A 20732-nucleotide genomic window follows, 5' to 3' on the forward strand; every position below is an offset into this window, starting at 1 on the left:
TGGAGAAAAGTCATTCAGTCCAAAAAGAATTCTTGAGTTTGTTGGGTATAGCACATGTTTACATACAACAGTACCATTCTGAGCTATAGACACAGCTTTAGAAGGCTCAGCTTATAAGAACTGGGCATGGTTTGTTGCCTAAATCTGTTTCTCTTTGGCATTTGTCTTCTAGGGAGTGACAGTGGATGATGCTCATATTAATGCCATCAATGCCATTGCTGTGCGATTAGAGAGAAGCAATAAAGAAGAGATGAAAACAATATACCAGCGCCGAAAGCAGCTTAATGAGAGGTATGTGTGGAAATCCATGCATTTGTCTAAATGGAAAAATATTCTGTCAAATCTGATCAATTTCAGGTTTGTAGTGGGATTGTAGTGATCTGTAGAAAAATATTATAGAAATGTTTTATTTTCATAAATCACTGTATCATTATCTAGCAATAATAATGAGGGGTAGGGGTCCTACTATATTGTTGGGTTCCAGTTCTCACCTTCTCTCCCCATTGGTTATGCTAGTTACAATTAATAGGAATTGTAGTTTAAAACATGATGATCTTATATTCCTTGCACCTTATCTGCTATATTCTTAAATAATATTGGATGTGATCAGAATGGATATGTGTGACGTTCTTATCTTTGCCCGCCTCTACATTAAGAACTTTGGTTATAAGGTCTTCTTTTTGTTTTTATTTCTGAAAAACTTTATTTTGGATTTTAACAAAGATTCAGATTTTAACAAGAGTTTATCACAGATGTAAAAGTACACTTATACCAAACATACTTACAGAAACGAGAAAGGGAAATGAAAACTAATAGGAAGTTTAATCATCCACAGGTGCTTACATTATTTATATGTAAATCTTGGTAAATACATTTCATTCTTGCAGATAAGAATGAATGATGTAATCATTCTTCTTCTTCTTGATGTGAGAAAGTCATTGAATAATTATACAGTGAATTTGCAGTGTGGGTGTTTTTCTATGCAAACAAGTGTTTTGTGCAGAAAACTGAATTTTCTACACAGAAAAGTTGCCTTCATCATAAAAAATATTATTCTCTGAACAGGGAACCTGTCCTATCTTTTCTCAAAAATTACATGCCATTTCACACAGAATAAAACCTGAACTGTAAAGATTCTTACCTGTCTCTTCATCAGGTTTATCCAATTTCAAAAGAATCCACTGTCTGGTTTATTCTCTGTTTTTTTTTAAAAAAAAAATCCCTAACTTTATGCACTATAATAATACTGTAATGATACTGTAATATTGTTTTAAAAATATTTTTCCAATATAGGTGGAATTGTTTTCATGGTGATCTAAAAGCTTATAGGCGAAAGTTGGAAGAAGCTTTGGAGATCCATGCCTTAATCAGAGAAATGGATGATGTCACTGAGAGAATCACTGAAAAGGTGATCTGTTCATCCCCTTTGTCTCCTTGATTAATTCTCAGAAGGGAATGATATGCAAATAAATTGAGAAATTCAGAAATGATTGTAATATCCACAAGAGAGAAGCTCCAGGAAGAATACCCCATAGTTAAACAAATTAAAGAATATTTTATATTTGTATTAGGAGTCCCGGTGGAACAATGGGTTAAACCCTTGTGCCGACAGAACTGCTGACCGACAGGTCAGCAATTTGAATCCTGGGAGAGCGGATTGAGCTCCCTTTGTCAGTTCCAACTCCTCATGTGGAGACATGAGAGAAGCCTCCCACAAGGATGGTAAATGTCAAACATCCAGGAGTCCCCTGGGCAACATCTCTGCAAACAGCCAATTCTCTCACACCAGAAGTGACTTTCAGCTCCTCAAGTCACTCTTGACACAAAAAATCTTTGGGGTGTTCTACTTGCTAATAAAATAATGGGAGTGGTAATATTTTTCTTCTTCTTTTTGGAAGTGTAAGATTGAAATATGATGAATAATCACCTAATATCTTTCAGCATTAGTCAGCCTTAAAGAGAAAATAATACAATCAGTCCTCTGTATCCATAGATTGTTTATCTATAGGTTCAGCCATCCATAGCTTGAAAATATTCAAAAAACAGGCCTTGAATTTTGCTGTTTTATATAAGTAGCACATTTTTATTACACCATTGAACATAATGGCACTTGAGCATCCACAAATTTTGGTATCCACAGAGGGTCCTGGAACCAACCCTAACATATACCAAGGACACATTGTAACTCAAGCCAAGTATTTGTACTTAATGCCAAAATTATGCTTATATGACAACTTCGTAGTTAACTTAAAATGTTATAAAAGGCAACAATGGACTGGTTTGGATATTGTTGGGGGGGATTTGTCTCCCATCAATCTTACATTTGTGATTTGGATTCTTGGTTTGGAAATACCTAGCTACAGACTCTGGACTCATTTTATTATATGAAAAAGTCTACATAACTGCTAGTAAGCGATTATGGGAATTGCAGATCAGCATTAACATGTAGGGACACACTCCCTTTCATTTATTTTACACTTGTGTATCTTATTACAGGTATTTTGAATTGTGTGCATGTAAAATGAATAATTTAAAATAACTTCTAATAAAAAGGATAGTTATAGTCCTTCAGCTACAACTATTTAAAAGATGTTAGTTCTAATATTTTATCCCTTTCTTTGCTTCTCTCCACGAATCAAGACTGCTCTTATTCAAACACTGGATTATGGAAAAGATGTGGAAAGTGCTGAAAATTTAATCCGGAGACATGAAGAAATGGAGAGAGAAACTTGTATCATTCAGTCTAAAATGGAGGTAAAAGATAAACTGTAATTGACTTGTGAGATGGATATGGTAATTATTACAAGTACATTCACAAGTAATGTGTCCTTTATAGGCCACATGGATCCATGATTTTATTCATAATATGTATGAAGACTTTTGTCTATCGAATTCTGCAGGAGGCAGCAACTGGATTTAAAGTGAATAGATGCTTTAGTGTGATGAAGTGCTATGTCTGTTGCAGAAATATAACTAATCTTTAATGACTCAAGGGAATATACCATAGTTATCAATGCTGAGTATTAGTGAATGATCTATATACAAAAACAGTAAATAAATAAATAAATATGCTTCCATCAGACATACATTTCAAAAACAGAATAATGAATGGGATTACTATTTTCTGTAAGTAAAATGAATTTTTTTCTTACGCTAATGCTTAGTCCTAGTGATGGTGTCTGAAAAACCATAGAAAAGTCCTGATCTTAATTGAACTGTAATCTTCTACAGTATAAACAAAAACTCTTATTACAAGAACTGTCCATGTACACTTACCTTCTTCATTCCTTTAATTTGGGGCTAGAAAACCGTGGGAGACTAAAACCATGGGAGCAACATTGACCTTGGGGACAGCAGTTTCCACTGAACCCCTGCTAAGAGAGCAAAACTTTTACCCCCAAATGCCCTTCTGGAAGCAGGGGGGCATTATCATTTTAACTGCCATGACTCAATAACATGGTATCCTGGGATTTTTAGTTTGGTTACACACCAGAACACTTTGGCAAAGAAGACTAAAGATTTTGTAAAACTACAACTCTCAGGATTCCATAGCTTTTAGCCATAGTAATTAAAGTGGCGTCAAACTACATTAATTTTGCAGTGTAGATACACCAAGTGTTATCATCCTGGGCCTCTTTAGCATTGGTTGTCGTATTCAGGCATTGAATGTTTGCCTCTTTGTGGTTGGAATCTGCTTTGAGTCCCTTCAGGGAGATAGGGCGGAATATAAATAAAGTTGTAACAGTAGTAGTAATAGTAGTGGTAATAGTAACAGGAAAAGAGTAGAAGTCACTTTCTATTCACATCCCACTTCAAAATATATATCTCCTAGGGTAGAAAAAAAGGTTGCAGTAATCTATGTTCCAGAGGCTCTTGAATGTGGGAAGGAACAGCTTTGTTTTATTTATTCCTAGTGATTTATTTTGTCATCTTTGCCTGCATCTGTAAATACATATTTATTCATTTTCCATTTTTGCAAGCTTATTGTGAATAGAAAAGTGATATATTTTAAATTAAAAGAGTTTTTTAAGTGATGCAGCATAGTAACTGCCCAGAGTGCATATGCTTCTTTTATTATTTATTTAATCTATATCACACCATGATAGGACTCTAGACTAAAAACAAGATAGCTAAAAACCTGATGTTACAATATTTGTTACAATATTATATGTTACAATATTTGTTTATAATCAATCTTTTAGCCACTGGAGTTTTTCTCACTCCCACTTGGCAAAAGGAATCCATCCTCCTTAAGTGAGAAGCTGATTAGCAAACAAAAGGAAATGAAAAACCATTGGCTTCGACTCCAGGGTCTGGCCAAGCAAAGGTAAATATTTACAATAGTTTTCTCTTGAGTTTGTAGATTTGGGGCACCACGTTATTTATCTGTTCTTATTGGATTGAATCTGCAATCCAATATCTATATTATTGTATCACAATGCAATTAAAATTTTTGGTGTTGACTGTGAATCAGTCCCTCTGTTTTTGTCAACTAACTGTCTTTTTTCTTAGGAAAGTTTGTTTACTCCTTATGAAAAGCTAGCTGCATACTCAGCTAAATTGATGATCAGCTCTGAATGTGTGGTCTGGATATATCTTCTCCTGGGAAGGATATGCACTCTGCATCTTGCAACGATATTCCTCAGAACACTTTCTGCCTAGGAACACCATTGTTGGTCTTTTATTAGAAGAGATTATGGCCTTTTGCCCAAATTTCAGATTCAGAAAAATGTTGAGTATCCCAACTGCTATGAAGGCCAAAATGTCTCCACAAAGGCTTTATACAGCAGAACTAGGATGGAATGTGAAGGATGAATGGACTTGCCTTTTGTTAGGTGTTCCTTTGTTTTTGCATTTTTGTGACTTTACAAACCTATGGTAATCCCATCACAGTGCTTTCTTGGCAAGATTTAATCAGAGATAGTCTAACTTACCCACAGTTACCCACTGGGTTACTATGACTTAATGAGGACAAGAATGCTTGTCAGAGGAGTCCTAGTCCAATATTCAAACTACTACAACACCACTAAGAACAAACCACAGCAGTATACTCTTGAACTATGTCTATGTTTTTATGTTTCCCTAGAATGACTCTAAATTGTTCTTTGTGTGACAGGGGTGAGAAGTTGGCAGCTTCTTATCAGCTTCACAAGTTTAACTCTGAAATAAGGGAACTTTTAGACTGGATTCAAGATGTAAGGGGTCGAATTGAAGTTAGAGGTCTTCCAAAAAGTCTTGCTGAAGCTGAAAGTATGATTGAGGAGCATCAGGAAAGAAAGGTAACTCTAGATTATATCACAATTTTATTTCCTCACACTAGGCTGTTTGTTTGCTCCTCTACAGGAATATGTCCCCTGTTCTACAATAGAAGTGGTGTTTGTGGGCCTTTCTACACATGCCTAAAAACCCAGAAGAAACTGGGATAAAAGGAAGTGTGTGGCTAAATGACATTTCAGGAAAGTCCATGCAGAATCGGGTTAACAGCTGAAAAGCATGTGTTTAAAAGCTGCACTTAAAACCTGATTTGGGCCAAAAATGTGCATCTTCACATAACTATATCCCTGCAGTCATAGAAAACACATGACTTCCTTCGGAATGCACATGTACATGCACATTTTAAAAGCTGATTGGGCTGTCAAAAATGGAGCCACAGACATATAGGTGGCTCAATCTAAGCACAGTTGAAAAGCAATTATAATTCTCTACAACACATTTATTTTTTGTTCTGATCTTTATAATATTAAACAGACCTCGAATTTACAGTTGGGTGAGGAGAGAGAATATGAAATCTGCTTGTATGTACATTTAGATTTCTGAAAAAGCACATATAAGGTCCAGCGCATCTTGGAGCGTCAATTAAAACAAAAAAACTTCCACCAGATGTTCCCTGTCCATCTTGCGGATTTGCAAAATCCGTTTCAAAGGAAGGTGTGAGGACAGCGGGGAACAATTACCCCGGTGTGTCTGGACTTGTTTTCGGATCTCAGGATTTTTAAACCCACTCTTAAAACCTGCATTTTGACACTGTCTGGAAGCACCCTGAGTCAGCATGTATACACTGCTTGTTCCCTCCCTCCCTTCTACTTTCTTCCTTTCTTCTTTTTCTTTTTTCTCTTCCTCCTTCTAGTTCCCTGAGTTTTCGCGCTACTTCAGTGATATAAGCCATGGGTTCATGATTTCCCAAATACATGTTAGTATTGGAAATTTATTAAGATTACTAGATAAGTTTTATCGTTGTTTCATAAACACAAAATTCTAGATAGCTGGTTCTATATGAGTATTTGATATCAGTCTCCCTGACATCTTTCAGGCAGAAATTGAAGCACGTGGGGAAAGATTTGAAGCACTCAACGAGTACAGTCAGAAACTCACAAACTCTGGTCATTATGCAACTCCTGAGATTCATCATTCCCTCATCAAACTACAACAAGAATTGACTCAAATGATCCAGTCTTGGCAAGAACAACATCTAAGACTGATTCAATCCAAAGACTTGCAGGTAGCTGAATAAGCAATGTGAGGCTGCCAGCAAGGATCAGGAAGAATGCAAAAGCCGTTTTTTTTTTCTGAATTAAAGCAACTCCAAACTTAAAGAACTGGGAAAGTGGACATGTGGCGGTGGGGGGAGAGAAATGTAATTGAGTACAATATGCAGCTACCTGTACAAGAATAATTATTCAGTATTCTAGATTGAAACTGCTGCACACATTTTCAAACATTGCTCCACAGGTAAAATTAATAATGAGATGCTTATTGGTCTGGCCTGGGAAACCTTAGGTCATGTAACTTTTTTTTATTACAAATCTAGTAATTTCTCAGTATTGGCCATACTAAGTGGGGATTCTATAAGAGGAAGTCTGCAGGTACAAAGGTTTCTTAACCTCAGTTCTAAATATTGCTGGATTTTCTAGAAATAATGTTGCTCCAGTTTCAAGCAAATCCCATTCAGCCCTTTGATATCCTGGGCATATTAGAAAGGGTCTGACTTACTATCTGCCCTTCTCTCTCAATCCTGTACAGAAATTCTTTGGCTACATGGAGCAGAATGAAAGTTGGCTTGGAAGCAAAGAAGCCTTTCTAGCAAATAAAGATTTGGGGGTAAGTGAAATGGGTTACTTTCAGCTGAAAGGGAATGATGCCACAGAATTGAAAGCATTGCTTAAAAACTTTCATTAAGGAAAACTTACTTTCAAGTTCCTTCATCAAAAGACACATCTAGGCCTAGTGATTCCTTACCAACTATCTTTGGCTGCTTTGCATTTATTCCATGTTGTTCCTGTAATATTGCACTCCAATTAAGTTTATTCTTAAAAGGCAGAAGCACAATAGAATAGCATAGCATAAATTGAAAAAAAATGGCTATAAATGGAAAAAAAATGGCTACCTTCTCATAAAACTGTCATGTTCTGTCTTGTTGACGTCCCAGAATTTCTTGTTTGCAGCTCATTTTATTTTGAGTAATTCTAAGGAACCAGGGTGTGGTGTAGTGGTTTGGGCACTGATCTACAGCTTTGGAGATCAGGGTTCAGTTCTTCACTTGGCGATGGAAACCCACCGAGAGACCATGGGTAAATCATACTTGCTCAGCCCCAGAAAACCCTGAGATAAGTTTGCCATAAGTCAGGAAGACAACAGCAAACTCTAAATAAGGCCACTAACATTTTGTAAAGGGAGGGAAGGGGGGACTTAAAAATCCAGGCACCAACACATACAAAAAAATGGATTTGGATATATTTATGTGTAAATTTATATTTCTGAGTATATTTGTAAGAAAATACATATATTTGTGACAAAAACACAAATTTATTTGTAACAAATACACAAATATTTTTTGTGGCAAATTTGCAACTGTAAATAAACTAGAAAAGTGAAAAGAAACTCTGGCACCTCAGCAATAAAGAACAATACAAAGCATTTAAAAAGTAATATATACATGTCTTTCTGAAAAACTTTGATAACAGAAAAGAGCAATTGAATCTTGAAAATGGTAGAGTAACTAATGAATAGCAATCTCCAACTTACTAGAGACTCATAACTTTATGGTGAAATGAATGTTTTTCATGCACAGTGTCCTATGTCAACTATCTCCTGGTAAAAATATTAGCCAGCAGGTCATGTGGAAAGATCTCTGGGGTGATACTATTTTGGCAGTATTCTGCTCCCACAGTTAGTTTGACAATACAAGGCTAAATAGAGAAATAGTAGTTTTGCTTATTTTTCCCATCCTGTTCAGGATTCAGTGTCTAGTGTGGAAAGTCTGCAGCAAAAACACATGCAATTGGAAAAGGACCTGGAAATCCAACTGGAGAGGATTGACATGATGGCCTCCTTTGCCCAACAGCTGAAGGACAATCAGCACTACGACTCTGAAAATATAATGAATAAATGCCAAGCAGTTCTGAGAAGGTAACCACTAGACCTCAACCTCAAGAATGGACGTACAAGTCTGTTCTGATATCTAAACCTTCCAAAGATTGGAAGCATAACTTTGCTCCCTTTCTTCTTGGTAGTTTTTACTTTTCTAGTACAAAGTCCACATGAAGAATCATGCACATTTTATGCACCTCTTTGCTACTACATCTAACTTTCTACTTGTGTACATTTTGTGTACATGTTTAATATGTATTAGTTTTAATTTAATTTTAATTCTAATATTATTGAAATTGTATGTGTTTTAAGGCATTGAATAATTGCCTCTATGTAAGCTGCCTTGAGTCCCCTTCAGGGTAGAGAAAGGTGGGGTATAAATAGGGTAAATAAGTAAATGAAATTTCCATTAATGTTTGTATTTTGAATTATATTTTCTCCATATATATAGAGGAATTTGTATACTTTAGGAGAAATTTCTCCTATACTTTAGGAGAAATATGCCCAATATGTGTATCTCAGTAACACATAAAGTTAATACAGGGCGCCCCAAGTTATAAACAAGATAGGTTCTGTAGGTTTGTTCTTAAGCTGAATTTTTATCTAAGTTGGAACAGGTACATTTTTATGGGTAATTCCAGTCAAATATACATGTTTTTAAAGCTTTGGATAGCATAGGGAAGGGTTCACACTCCTGTGGTGTTTGTTTTACTGTCAGTGCCTCTGTTCAGAAGATTTCACCTCACTTTCTGTTCCCATGATAATTGGATTCTGAAAAATTTGGCTTGTTATGGAAATAAGGATTGGTGATAAAGCTTCAGTGGAGACACCTTTTACCAATGATAACTCTTTCAGGAGTGAATTTCCCTTCCTATGAGTAGATTTTTTTTCACTTACTGTTGTCTCATCTCCATTCTTAACTATGACTTGTTTGTAAGTCAGATGTTTGTAACTCGGGGACTGCCTGTATATGCTATTTTGTATACTTTGGGGAGAAGGGCAGGATTTCTGGCTTTCAGAATATCAATAAGGGAGAGTAAAAAAAATGACATCAAGGTTGAGTATAAATTTTTCTGTCTTTATAAAAATCCATACTTGTTTTATTGGGGGGTATTTATTTCAATCATATAATCATCTGTATTGGCTGTGAGCTTCAAACATGCTCACTTGCTCTTACAATTTGGCTTCATTTTTTCCTTAAAACACCCACACACCCCAGTGCTGGGTTTTTGACATCAGGAGCTATTTCCCCCTTCTTCATATACCTACCAAGCTGTCCACGTCAGGAAATGTTTGTAATATTTACAGAAATATATAATGCAATGATAATATCTGACTAAGGATATTGATGTTATTTTGTTGTTTATATTTTATGTTGCTATAATGTATCATTGGGCTTGGCCTCATGTAAGCTGCTCCAAGTCCCCTTTGGGGAGATGGTGGCAGGGTATAAAAAAGATTATTATTATTATTATTATTATTATTATTATTATTATTATTGCAAGTCTCTTCTAGTGTAGTTTCTCAAGTCGCTCCTGACACGACAAAAATATTATTATTATTATTATTATTATTATTATTATTATTATTATTATTACTATTATTTGACTCCAATGTTATCATTTTTTGGATGTTACTCCATTACCCTCTTGCTTCTTCTTGCCAAATGAGCTCATCTCTGTAATTCTTTAATTAACCAAAGATTAATCAGTGTTTTAGCTCATTAAACACTGAGAGGACCTTCTCATGTCTGGCCATAGACAGTCAAAGTCCTTTCCCAGGAGGGCCAGAAAGGTTCCATCCCTGCTGTCCTTCCATCGGCAGGCAAAACTCTTTTTTTCCAACAGGCGATTAGACAGAAAGTGTATAAAGTACATACTAAGGGATGCTTTATTGTTTAAAGTAATCTTTTAAAATATTTTTATTACATTGCATCCTGTATTAGGAGAAAGGCAGGATATAAAATAAACAAACAAATTAAAATATTATTGTATTATTGATAGTGATGTTGTTATTGTTGTTTGTGATATTGCCTATATTGTAATTTGTTTATATATATATATATATATATATATATATATATATGTTGTACACCGCCGTGAGTCGCCCTAGGGCTGAGAACGGCGGTCTACAAGTGTAGTAAATAAATAAATAAATAAATATGCCTTTAACTAGTGATTTGAACTGTTTTAATATTGTGATTAGTTTAATTATATCCTAATATGCACTTGTGTGTTTTGAATTGGATTGCTCTTTCAAGTTGCCTTGCTTCCCAATTTTGGGAGGAAGGAGACATATAGATTATTATTTGTATTAATATTGTTGAAATAGAGATTGAAAATGTTTAAGGTAATTCTTCTTGGGATTGTATCACTGGTTATATTTCTTCTTGTTAGAAAGGAGAGACTTTTGGAAATGAGTTTAGCTCGCCGACATCTGCTGGAGGAGTCATGGCTGCTACAAAAGTTTCTCCACAATTCCTTTGAGGTATAATATTTTTACATATGTCCCTAAGATATCTTATGATGCAGAGCTTGAATATGAAATAATGTGCATGGGTCCTGAGAAAAAGGCTTCAAATTTGGAAAGTTGTTATAATACTTGTTATGTTTTAAATAATTTTAAAGCCCTGTTTTGAGCATGGTTATTGTGATGGCAGCATCCCTGGCTGTGTGAACAAATGCTCAGACTGCACTGCTTCTATCTCCTGAGGAGGTAGAAGCAGTGGGCAGCCTATGAGCACACCAAGGCTTTGGGATTGGAGCTGGGGAAATAGCCACTTCTTCCTGAGCACAGGAGGAAGAGGAGGAGGAGGGGGGGGGGAGGAGGAGGAGGAGGAGGAGGAGGGGAAGGGGAGGGGGGGAGGAGGAGGAGAAAGTGGTCGATGGAGGGAGGCAAGCAGGCCCTGGAGGGTGAGAGACCAGGTGGGCAGACAGACAGAGGGTCTGTTGACTGTTCTGCTTCCCTGACTTAACTTTGCCTGTGCCATTGGCTGCATTACATTTGCCAGAAAATCCTTTTACTTTTTGGTTTCATGCTTTTCAAAATTGAGGGGCACAGTACATTCAATGGCACACTAGACCCAAGTAAATATGGCATCAAATGCTTTTACTACTGCCCACTGTGAGGCATTCTTCACTTTTCAGTGCTAAGTGATATTGCATATCCAACATTCTCAATGTGGTATTCTCTAGATATGTTGGGCTACAGCTCTTGCCTTCTCCAACCCTCAGCCCACTAGAGTGAGGGAAAGTATAATACATTCATTTTTAGCACTTTTTAAATGGTGTTCTTCTGCTTATAAGGCGAATTTGTGGAAGATTTTATGTTGTTGCATGACTGGAACAAAATTCCATGCTACCCAACAGCCATAAAAGTGAATTATAATGAAATAAATTCAACACCATTGTAATTCACTAACAGATTTCCAGTTATCTTTTTTTAGATTTAAAACTCTCAGAATCTTCCAGCCAATGTGGCTTTTCTGACTACAGGATCTTTAGGATTAATATCTAATTTTGGTTCTATCATTGCTTTCCCCCCCAAAAGTGAAGTTACTCAATTAACCTACTCTTCCTAAGAGAGGAAGCTGATATGCAGCTTGAAAACAATGTCTGGCATTTTCATTCTGTCTGCTTTTGGTTGTTTTTCATCTTGGAGGTTTCTGCCTGGATGGCTGAGAAAAACAGCATTGCCCTTGATGAGAGCTGGAGAGACCTAAGCAACCTGCAAGCCAAACTGCAAAAACACCAGACTTTTCAGGCTGAGGTTGTGGCCAACAGAAACCAACTCGATAATATCAAAGCGGTGAGTTAGTATTATGTCGATGGGATGGAGCTGTTTGCAAGGAGGTGCTGCCAGGAAAGTCTTAGCTAAACAAATAATGTGTAGCCTGATCCTAGCCAGAAGCATAAATAACTGCAACTTAATTGGGAGGTGCAAAGAAGGTAGGATTGGTTGTAGGTGTTGCTATTTAAGGATATAGTTAAAACAAATGACATGACAGCAAATAACTTTTGATTTTCTTTATTGCAGGAAGGAGAGAAAATGCTCCACCAGGGACATTATGCCTCAGATGCAATCCAGTCCAGACTGCAGGAAATAGATGAACTTTGGAATGAGCTGCTAGAAAATTGTCATGAAAAAAAGAGAAAAATGCTTGATGCCTACAAGGTGAAATGAATCTGAGCAAACCCAAAACTAATCAATGTATTCATTCTTTTGGCCCTAGAATTTGACCAGACTGCCTATTATTTAGAAAACAGCAGTAAAAATGTAGTACATGCATTCAGCTAATTTGTGTTTGGAAAGGGCTGTTTTGTCATTATGGGATGCTTGTCTTTCTACTTCAGGCTCTACGTTTTCTACGCAATGTGGATGATGTGGAGAAATGGTTGGAAGATCTGGAGAAAGAAATGAATCCACCAGAAGATAGCAATAATCTTTTGATTCTGAATGATCTCCTAAAGAAACAGGATGAATTGGAAGAATGTTTTTTTGGACACAGAGACCAATTACAAAGTCTTATCAATACCATGCAAGAATTCCAAGAAGGAAAGCATTTCCTGGCAGATGAGATAGAGGAGAGAGTGGACCATGTGTTGCATAGGTGATTAAACAGTTTTCCATTTCTCCTCTCAATTATGTTTCTCCCTATTTTTTTTAAAAAAAATCTTTTGTTCTGTTGTCATCTTTCCTGGGTTGTGTTTGTAGGCAAGCATTAGTTTTCATTCATCGGTAATCTTTCTTAGTAATAAGAAGGGAACTTGACTTTGTTTCTGTAGGTACAAAAGACTTAGGGAGCCATTGCAGGAGAGGAGGGTGTCTTTGGAGGCCAGCAGGCTGCAGTACCAGTTTCTTCAGGATTTCAATGAAGAATTAACATGGATTCAGGAGAAATTCTCTCTGGTCTCCTCCAGAGACTGTGGCCAATCTCTGGCAACTGTTCAGAGCCTACAGGAAAAGCATCAAGTAAGACACCAAAACTACTTCTTTTATGCCAATTTGAAAGTAGCAGGTGTAGGTATGCCCAAATAGATGTTAAAGTCATACTTAACTCTCAGTCATGGTCTGATATTTGGAGCAACACATAATCAAGCATAATCCAAAAGCATAGTCCAGCAAAATTTAGAAACAGAATACAGTGACAGCATAATAAAATCACAGACAAAATATGTACGAAAACAGAGAAATCTTTTATGAGGTTGATGCAAGAAGTAAGTCAGGACCAGTGTTTCCCATATCAGTGAAGTAGTGAATCCATTACTGATATTATTATTATTATTATTATTATTATTATTATTATTATACTTTATTTGTACCCCGCTAGCATCTCCCGTAGGACTCAATGCGGCTCACACAGGCCGAAGCCCCAAAACACAATACAACAGAACATAATACAACAACAATACCAGAAGCAAATCAAAACAGTTAAGCAAATAAACAATAACAGTAACAATACATCAGGACACTTTAAAACTGGGCCAGCCAGAGCAGTGGGTACAGGAATTAAAAGTGCTGAAGTGGCAGGAGGAATATAGGATTATAAAATAAGTGCGGTGTGCAGCGATCTTAATTCTACTAAAGTGCTTCCAGGACTTGGTGATGGGATTCCTAATCTGAAAAGGCACATCGGAACAGCCAAGTTTTTAAATTCTTTCTGAAAACTGCCAGAGTAGGGGCCTGTCTGAGATCTTTTGGGAGGGCATTCCAAAGTCAGGGGGCCGCCACAGAAAAGGCCCTGTCTCATGTCCCCACCAAACGCGCTTGCGACGCGGGTGGGATCACGAGCAGGGCCTCTCCAGATGACCGGAGTGAGTGTGTCGGTTCGTAGACGGAGATGCGGTCACGCAGGTAGGGTGGTCCCAAACCGTTCAGGGCTTTGTAGGTGAGCACCTGCACCTTAAATTGGGCTCAGAAAATAAATGGCAGCCAGTGGAGCTCCTTAAACAGAGGAGTAGACCTCTCTCTATAATGAACCCCGGTTAGCATCCTAGCTGCTGCCCGCTGGACCAATTGGAATTTCCGAGCCGTTTTCAAGGGCAGCCCTACGTAGAGCGCATTGCAGTAATCCAATCTAGAGGTGGCCAAGGCATGGACCACCCCGGCCAGATCTGCCTTCGCGAGGTACGGTCGCAGCTGGCACACAAGTCTTAGTTGTGCAAAGGCCCTCCCGGACACCGCCGACACCTGAGCCTCAAGTGTGAGCGATGAATCCAAGAGGACTCCCAAGCTGCGGACCTGTGGCTTCAGGGGGAGTGTAACCCCGTCCAACACAGGTAGCCACCCTATACCCCGATCCGGTTTGCGATCGACCAGGAGGACCTCTGTCTTGTCAGGATTGATCTTCAGCTTGTTCCTCCTCATCCAGATAGACACAGCGGCCAGGCACTCGTCCAGCACCCGAGAGGCCTCCTTGGAATTAGATGGAAAGGAGTAGTTGTGCGTCATCTGCGTAGAGATGGCACCCAACTCCAAAACTCCGGATGACCTCTCCCAGCGGTTTCATGTAGAGGTTAAAGAGCATGGGAGATAAAATAGAGCCTTGCGGGACCCCACAGGTCAAAGGCCAGGGGTCCGAGCAGGCATCTCCCAGCTTCACCATCTGGGTTCGTCCCTCCAGGAAGGACTGGAGCCACGACAGAACTGTGCCCCCAAGGCCCATCCCAGAGAGACGACCCAGAAGGATACCATGATCGATGGTATCGAAAGCTGCTGAGATGTCCAAGAGAACCAACAGAGTCACACTCCCCCTGTCCAGCTCTCTGCGGAGGTCATCCACCAAGGTGACCAAGGCTGTCTCGGTGCCGTGACCAGGCCTGAAACCAGACTGTGACTGATCTAGGTAGTTGATGTCATCTAAAAAGCCCTGGAGCTGGGAGGCGACCACCCGCTCCAGCACCTTACCCAAAAAAGGGAGGTTGGAGATTGGTCTGTAATTGCTCAGCACCGTGGAGTCAAGGGAAGCCTTTTTGAGGAGTGGGCGAACCACAGCCTGTTTCAGATTAGATGGAAAAATCCCTTGCTCCAACGATGTGTTAACGATCAACACAAAGCAATCAACCAGCCCCTCCTTGGCCGATTTAATGAGCCAAGATGGGCACGGGTCTAGAGACGAGGTGGTCGCCCTCACAGCCCCAAGAACCTCTTCCACGGTTTCAGGAAGAGGTTCTTGGGGCTGTAAGGGCGACCACCTCGTCTCTAGACCCGTGCCCATCTTAGCTCATATTAACCTGAATTGCAAGGGAGCTACTCAGAAAGTTGAACCAGTAGCTTAGATAGTGGACTAAATGGGTTGATGCCTACAAGAAAGTCATTGCCTATTCATCGAAGGGGTTCACCCTGGCTCGATATCATGCTCCCCCATCAGCTGTACTCAAAGGCCGCTAACGGAAGATCCCTTTCCCAGAGAGACTCTGCCCCTGTGACTCGGGTCATATTGAAACAATAAAACATGTGCTCCTCCAGTGCCCATTCCACAGGGATATCTGCCCCAGGCTTATCTTACCTCTGATATACAAGCACCCAGACTGTTCAGGCCAATTTTATACCTCCCTGCTACTTGTAGATACTAATTCAGCTAGTGAGTGGTTATTATAGTAATTGCGTATTAACTGTGTATTAGATTAGGTTGTTGCATTGCATTTATATTGGTGCATTGAATTTTGCTGTTTTCCTGTGTGTTGTGAACCGCTGTGAGTCACCTTCGGGCTGAGAACAGCGGTATAGAAGTAAAGTAAAGTAAAGTAAATAAATAAATAAATACAACCTACAATGTTGCAAAGTTTTGTACAGCAGCAAACAAAATCCGTCAGGGGATGACTGGTCCCAAAAGTTAATTTATAGAATCATCTTCCTTGATTCTATAATTTGCTGATAGACCTGTGCATTGAATGTTTTAACCCTGTGTCCCCTTCCGCTCCCTCACCCCCTATTGTGTTTCAGTATTTATATTTACATTTTAAATGTGCTAAATGTACCAAGTTCATATGAAACTGTGATTTTTATTTCCTGTGCTGGTCTATGACTGAAATAAATGATTTGATTTGATTCGAGTCATGGCTTCACAGATGTAGATGCACCCAGCCATCAATGTTGCTGGGTATTTATGATGTAGATAAATAGATGAAAAAAGTTTTAAATCCATCATAATAAAACTTTATTTTCCAGAATTTAGAAAATGAGATTAACAGCCATGACACTTTAACAAAAGCGGTGATCAGCACTGGGCAGAAGCTGGTGAAGGGAGGGCATGCTGCTTCACAAGACATCCTGCAACAGGTGAAAGAACTGGAGGTTTCCTTAGCAAACCTGAAAGATGAGGCTCAGGAGAGAAGGAAGAGGCTCATGCAGTCCTATGAAGCCCAGCATTTTCTCACAGAAGTAAGTTGGCCCACTATCTATAAAAGCCCAGTTTGCTATAAAATCCCTTTTGTAAGCATCGCTCTAGTCATTGAAGAATCCAATGTTTTTAATGGTTTGATGAATAAATTGTTAAGAACTTAAGGAGAAACTGTTACCTAAGTACATGTCAATTTTAACCTCTGAGGATGCCTGCCATAGATGCAGGCGAAACGTCAGGAGTGAATGCTTCTAGAACATGGCCATATAGTCCAAAAAACCTACAACAACCCATTTTTAATACTGTAGTTCGGGCACTTCCTGAATTGCAACTGGTATTCTTTACCTATTTTCAAGGTGCTTCTATTACATGGAAGATTTAATTTTTTGGGGCTTGGCCTCATGTTAGCTGCCCCAAGTCCCCTTTGGGGAGATGGTGGCAGGGTATAAATAAAGATTATTATTATTATTATTATTATTATTATTATTATTCTGACACAAAAGCACACGAGAGCAAACGAGATCTCTATGCTGGATTTCATATCACAAAATCACAAATCGAACACTTCCCAAGCATCTAGGACTATTTGATGTATTTTTGAATGATGCGCACAGATCCAAGTAAGGTGGCCTTTTGCAGTTGACAGATTGTGATTTTGTCGATGTTTATTGTTTCCAAATGCCAGCTGAGATCTTTTGGCATGGCAACCAGTGCTCCAATGACCACTAGGACCACCTCTACTGGTTTATGCCAGAGCCCTTGCAGTTCAATTTTGAGATCTTGATAGCAGCTGAGTTTTTCCTGTTATTTTTCCTCAATGCAACTTTCATTTGGTATGGCGACATCAATAATCCAGACTTTTTTCTTTTCCACAAATCATGATGTTTGGTGTATTGTGTTCCAAAACTTTGTCAGTCTGCATTCGAAAGTCCCACAGTATTTTTGCATGTTCATATTCCATGGCCTTTGCGGGTTTATGATCCCACCAATTCTTTACTGCTGGTAGGTGGTACTTGTGACATAAGTTCCAGTGAATCATCTGGGCCACAGAGTTGTGCCTCTGTTTGTAGTCCGTCTATGCGATTTTCTTGCAATAACTGAGGATATGGTCCATGGTTTCATCAGCTTCCTTGCACAGTCTGCATTTTGGGTCATCAGCACATTTTTCAATCCTGGCCTTAATTGCATTGGTTCTGATGGCTTGCTCCTGGGCTGCCAGATTCAGGCCTTCTCTCTCCTTCTTCAGGGTTCCATTTGTGAGCCATAACCAAGTCTTCTCCCTGTCAACATTTCCTTCAATTTTGTCAAGGAGTATATCTTATGACAGGTATGGCCCAGGTGTTTGTGGCCTTGATGGTGTTGCCTCCATTCAGCTTGCTTTTGAGAATTTTTCTGACCCTTTGAATGTATTCTTTGCTGTCCACAGTTTTCACATGTTCATGTTTGATGTTGTCCAGCTGTAGTATGCCCAGATATTTATAGGCCTCTGGCTGGTGACACATTATTATTATTATTATTATTATTATTATTATTATTATTATTATTTTGCAGTCCTAAGTCAGGCAGCTTGTGGCCCTCCATGTGTTAAACTTGAAATTCTGTCATAATTCTCCATTGTTTATGGGAGTGAGGCGTGATGAAATTTGCAGTCCAACAATTTTTGGAGTGTCACACATCTCCCAGTGTTACCATATACATTACCTGGCAGCTGATCTTGGGCAAGTTATCTTTTTGGATAATAAGTTCCAGAATCCAGAATATCTGCATTGAACTGAATTATATGGCAGTGTAGACTCATATAATCCAGTTCAAAACAGATAATGTAGATTATCTGATTTGATAATCTGGATTTTATGGCATCATAGAAGGTTTCCCAACCTCTGTTCAGGATAAAGCCTAGGTTTCCCAACCTCTGTTCAGGATAAAGTTCTATTGAAAACAGTGATGTTCACCTCCGAGTAGACATGTATAGGAGTACAGTTTTGGTATGATGTATTGTTTCATTTCCTTTTGCAAAATCTAACAAAAAATTGAACAAATTATGGGAAGTGGAATATTTTTAAATGACGTATTTCTCCCCTTTCCTCAAAAGCAAGATGGACTAGGTTTGTAAAGTTGTATATTGATGTTTGCCTCAGCTTTGGAATGTTTTCCCCATAAAGTTTGATGCCAAGTTTGGTAGTTTGGTCTGTTTTTGTGGGGCTTTTTTTCAGCACTAGTTCAAGGTCATTTTGTTTGCCTTATATATTTAGACTTTGAGACTCCACTGCCCTTTTTTAATGCCCTGACATTTAGCTACTCCTTGGGGCCTAATAATTTTTATTTGATGTTGAACAGGACATATTCACACCTGCCATTCCCTGACTTAAATCATTCCACTCCTGGCATTAAGCAGCTATTAGTCACAGAGAAGCAAAGGACGGTTACTAATATTTTACAAGTTGAGTATCCTTATCTGGAACACAAAATATTCCAATATTCAAAATTGTCCACATGGATGTCTGAGATAGAGACTCCTGTGCTTTCTGAAGGTTCAGTGTATACAAATTGTGTTTTATGCATTCAATGAAACAGTGTATCATGCAAGTTAATTCTTCATGCATTTCTTCCAGCTTTTGGAAGTAGAATCCTGGATGGCAGAAAGAGGTCTTGTTCTAGAAATTCCAGATTATGGGAGGAATGAAGAATTGACTCAAGCTTTGATTCGTAAAGTGGAGGCAGCCAAGCTGGACCTGGAAGGATTTAAGCCCCGAATTGAGAAGCTAAATATGACAGGATGCTATCTTTCTACCAGTCATAACCCAGAGAGGTAGGTGACTATAAGACAGATGAAGGATTTTTGTCAAACTGAAGCAGTGAAGGTAAACAAAGCTTTTAACCAGTCTGTGTGCTCTTCGCAATGTTACTTCAGATATTCCTTCAACAGATATCTTCTGTTTAAAAGTATACTGACTATATGCACAGTAAATCTATTAACTGCAAAATTGTAGAAACAGGCCTTGTCTACATGAGTCTGGACAAGTTGTTTGTTCTGAAATGCAGATCTCAAATAAAGCAAGGAGTTCTCCTTCCCACAAAAAAAAAATGCATATATGTTTATGTGTACTGTCTCCACTGAACTGAATGAACAGTGATATTTTTTTCCATTTTTAATGAATTACCATAGTGAAAACCACTACAACCCAAATTTTCCTGCTTTTGTCATTTAAAAAACTCAAAATGCTGACCTTTCCAGTATATGATAATCATTAGCATATTTATAATCCATGTACCCATATTTACTCGAGTCTACTGTGCCATCAAATTTAATGCACATCTCAATTTTCAAAATATTGAAACAAAAAAAATGTTGGTGAAAGTAATGTGCAGTGGCAAAAAGTGTAATTTGGTCAAAAAAGTACATATTACAGTGGCTGCATGCTTATAATTCCCTCCTTAAAAACAAAAGTATTGCAACACCAAAACTTTCAGAAATAGAAAAGGAAACTTGTGGGTGCATATATGCTGTTGAATGAATCCACTTTAACTGCCCAGGTTCAATGCTATGGGGTCATGAGGGCTGTAGTTTGGGATCATGGGGGCTGTTAAAGAATGCTGATGTCTCACCAAACTACAAATCCCAGCATTGCATAGAAATTAAATTAGAGATGAGTTCCCTCAAAGAGGAGCCTCGGGTGCAGCTCTTGAAGTATTACGTGACTCTAATGTGCACCCTAATTTTGGGAATGTAATTTAGCCAAAAAAATGTGAGCATTATATTAGAGTCATTACAGGGCATGTAATCTCTGTGTCATATTGTCTTCTGAACGGCCTTTCAGCCAGTGTCTGAGAAATTCATTTTGATTGAGAATCGGAGGGGAAAGAACTATGAATGGTTGAAGGGGGAAATGAGAAGGAGTTTTTGTGCGGTGTTTTATGGATTTTAAATAGGCTTTCATGTTTAACATTTTTAGATAGCTCTAGCTTTTGTTGTAGTGTTTATAGTCTTTAGTTCGAAATTATATATTGTATTGTTTTTAGTTTG

The 20732-nt window shown here is 38.3% G+C and overlaps 1 protein-coding gene across 2 annotated transcripts in view; it reads left to right on the top strand.

The window, feature by feature from the left end:
* SPTBN5 (spectrin beta, non-erythrocytic 5) overlaps positions 1 to 20732 on the top strand; it is a 116762-nt gene that overhangs the window by 66248 nt on the left and 29782 nt on the right. For both annotated transcript variants that reach the window (XM_067462835.1, XM_067462836.1), the window contains exons 35-49: positions 173 to 291; positions 1294 to 1408; positions 2641 to 2754; positions 4203 to 4327; positions 5117 to 5279; positions 6311 to 6499; positions 7021 to 7098; positions 8234 to 8406; positions 10764 to 10854; positions 12028 to 12174; positions 12403 to 12540; positions 12720 to 12976; positions 13152 to 13338; positions 16537 to 16749; positions 19321 to 19517. In XM_067462835.1, coding sequence (XP_067318936.1) covers positions 173 to 291; positions 1294 to 1408; positions 2641 to 2754; positions 4203 to 4327; positions 5117 to 5279; positions 6311 to 6499; positions 7021 to 7098; positions 8234 to 8406; positions 10764 to 10854; positions 12028 to 12174; positions 12403 to 12540; positions 12720 to 12976; positions 13152 to 13338; positions 16537 to 16749; positions 19321 to 19517 — 2306 coding nt within the window. The remainder of the gene's footprint in view (positions 1 to 172; positions 292 to 1293; positions 1409 to 2640; positions 2755 to 4202; positions 4328 to 5116; positions 5280 to 6310; positions 6500 to 7020; positions 7099 to 8233; positions 8407 to 10763; positions 10855 to 12027; positions 12175 to 12402; positions 12541 to 12719; positions 12977 to 13151; positions 13339 to 16536; positions 16750 to 19320; positions 19518 to 20732) is intronic.

Source organism: Anolis sagrei, chromosome 1 (assembly GCF_037176765.1).
Source record: "Anolis sagrei isolate rAnoSag1 chromosome 1, rAnoSag1.mat, whole genome shotgun sequence".
NCBI lineage: Eukaryota > Metazoa > Chordata > Lepidosauria > Squamata > Dactyloidae > Anolis > Anolis sagrei.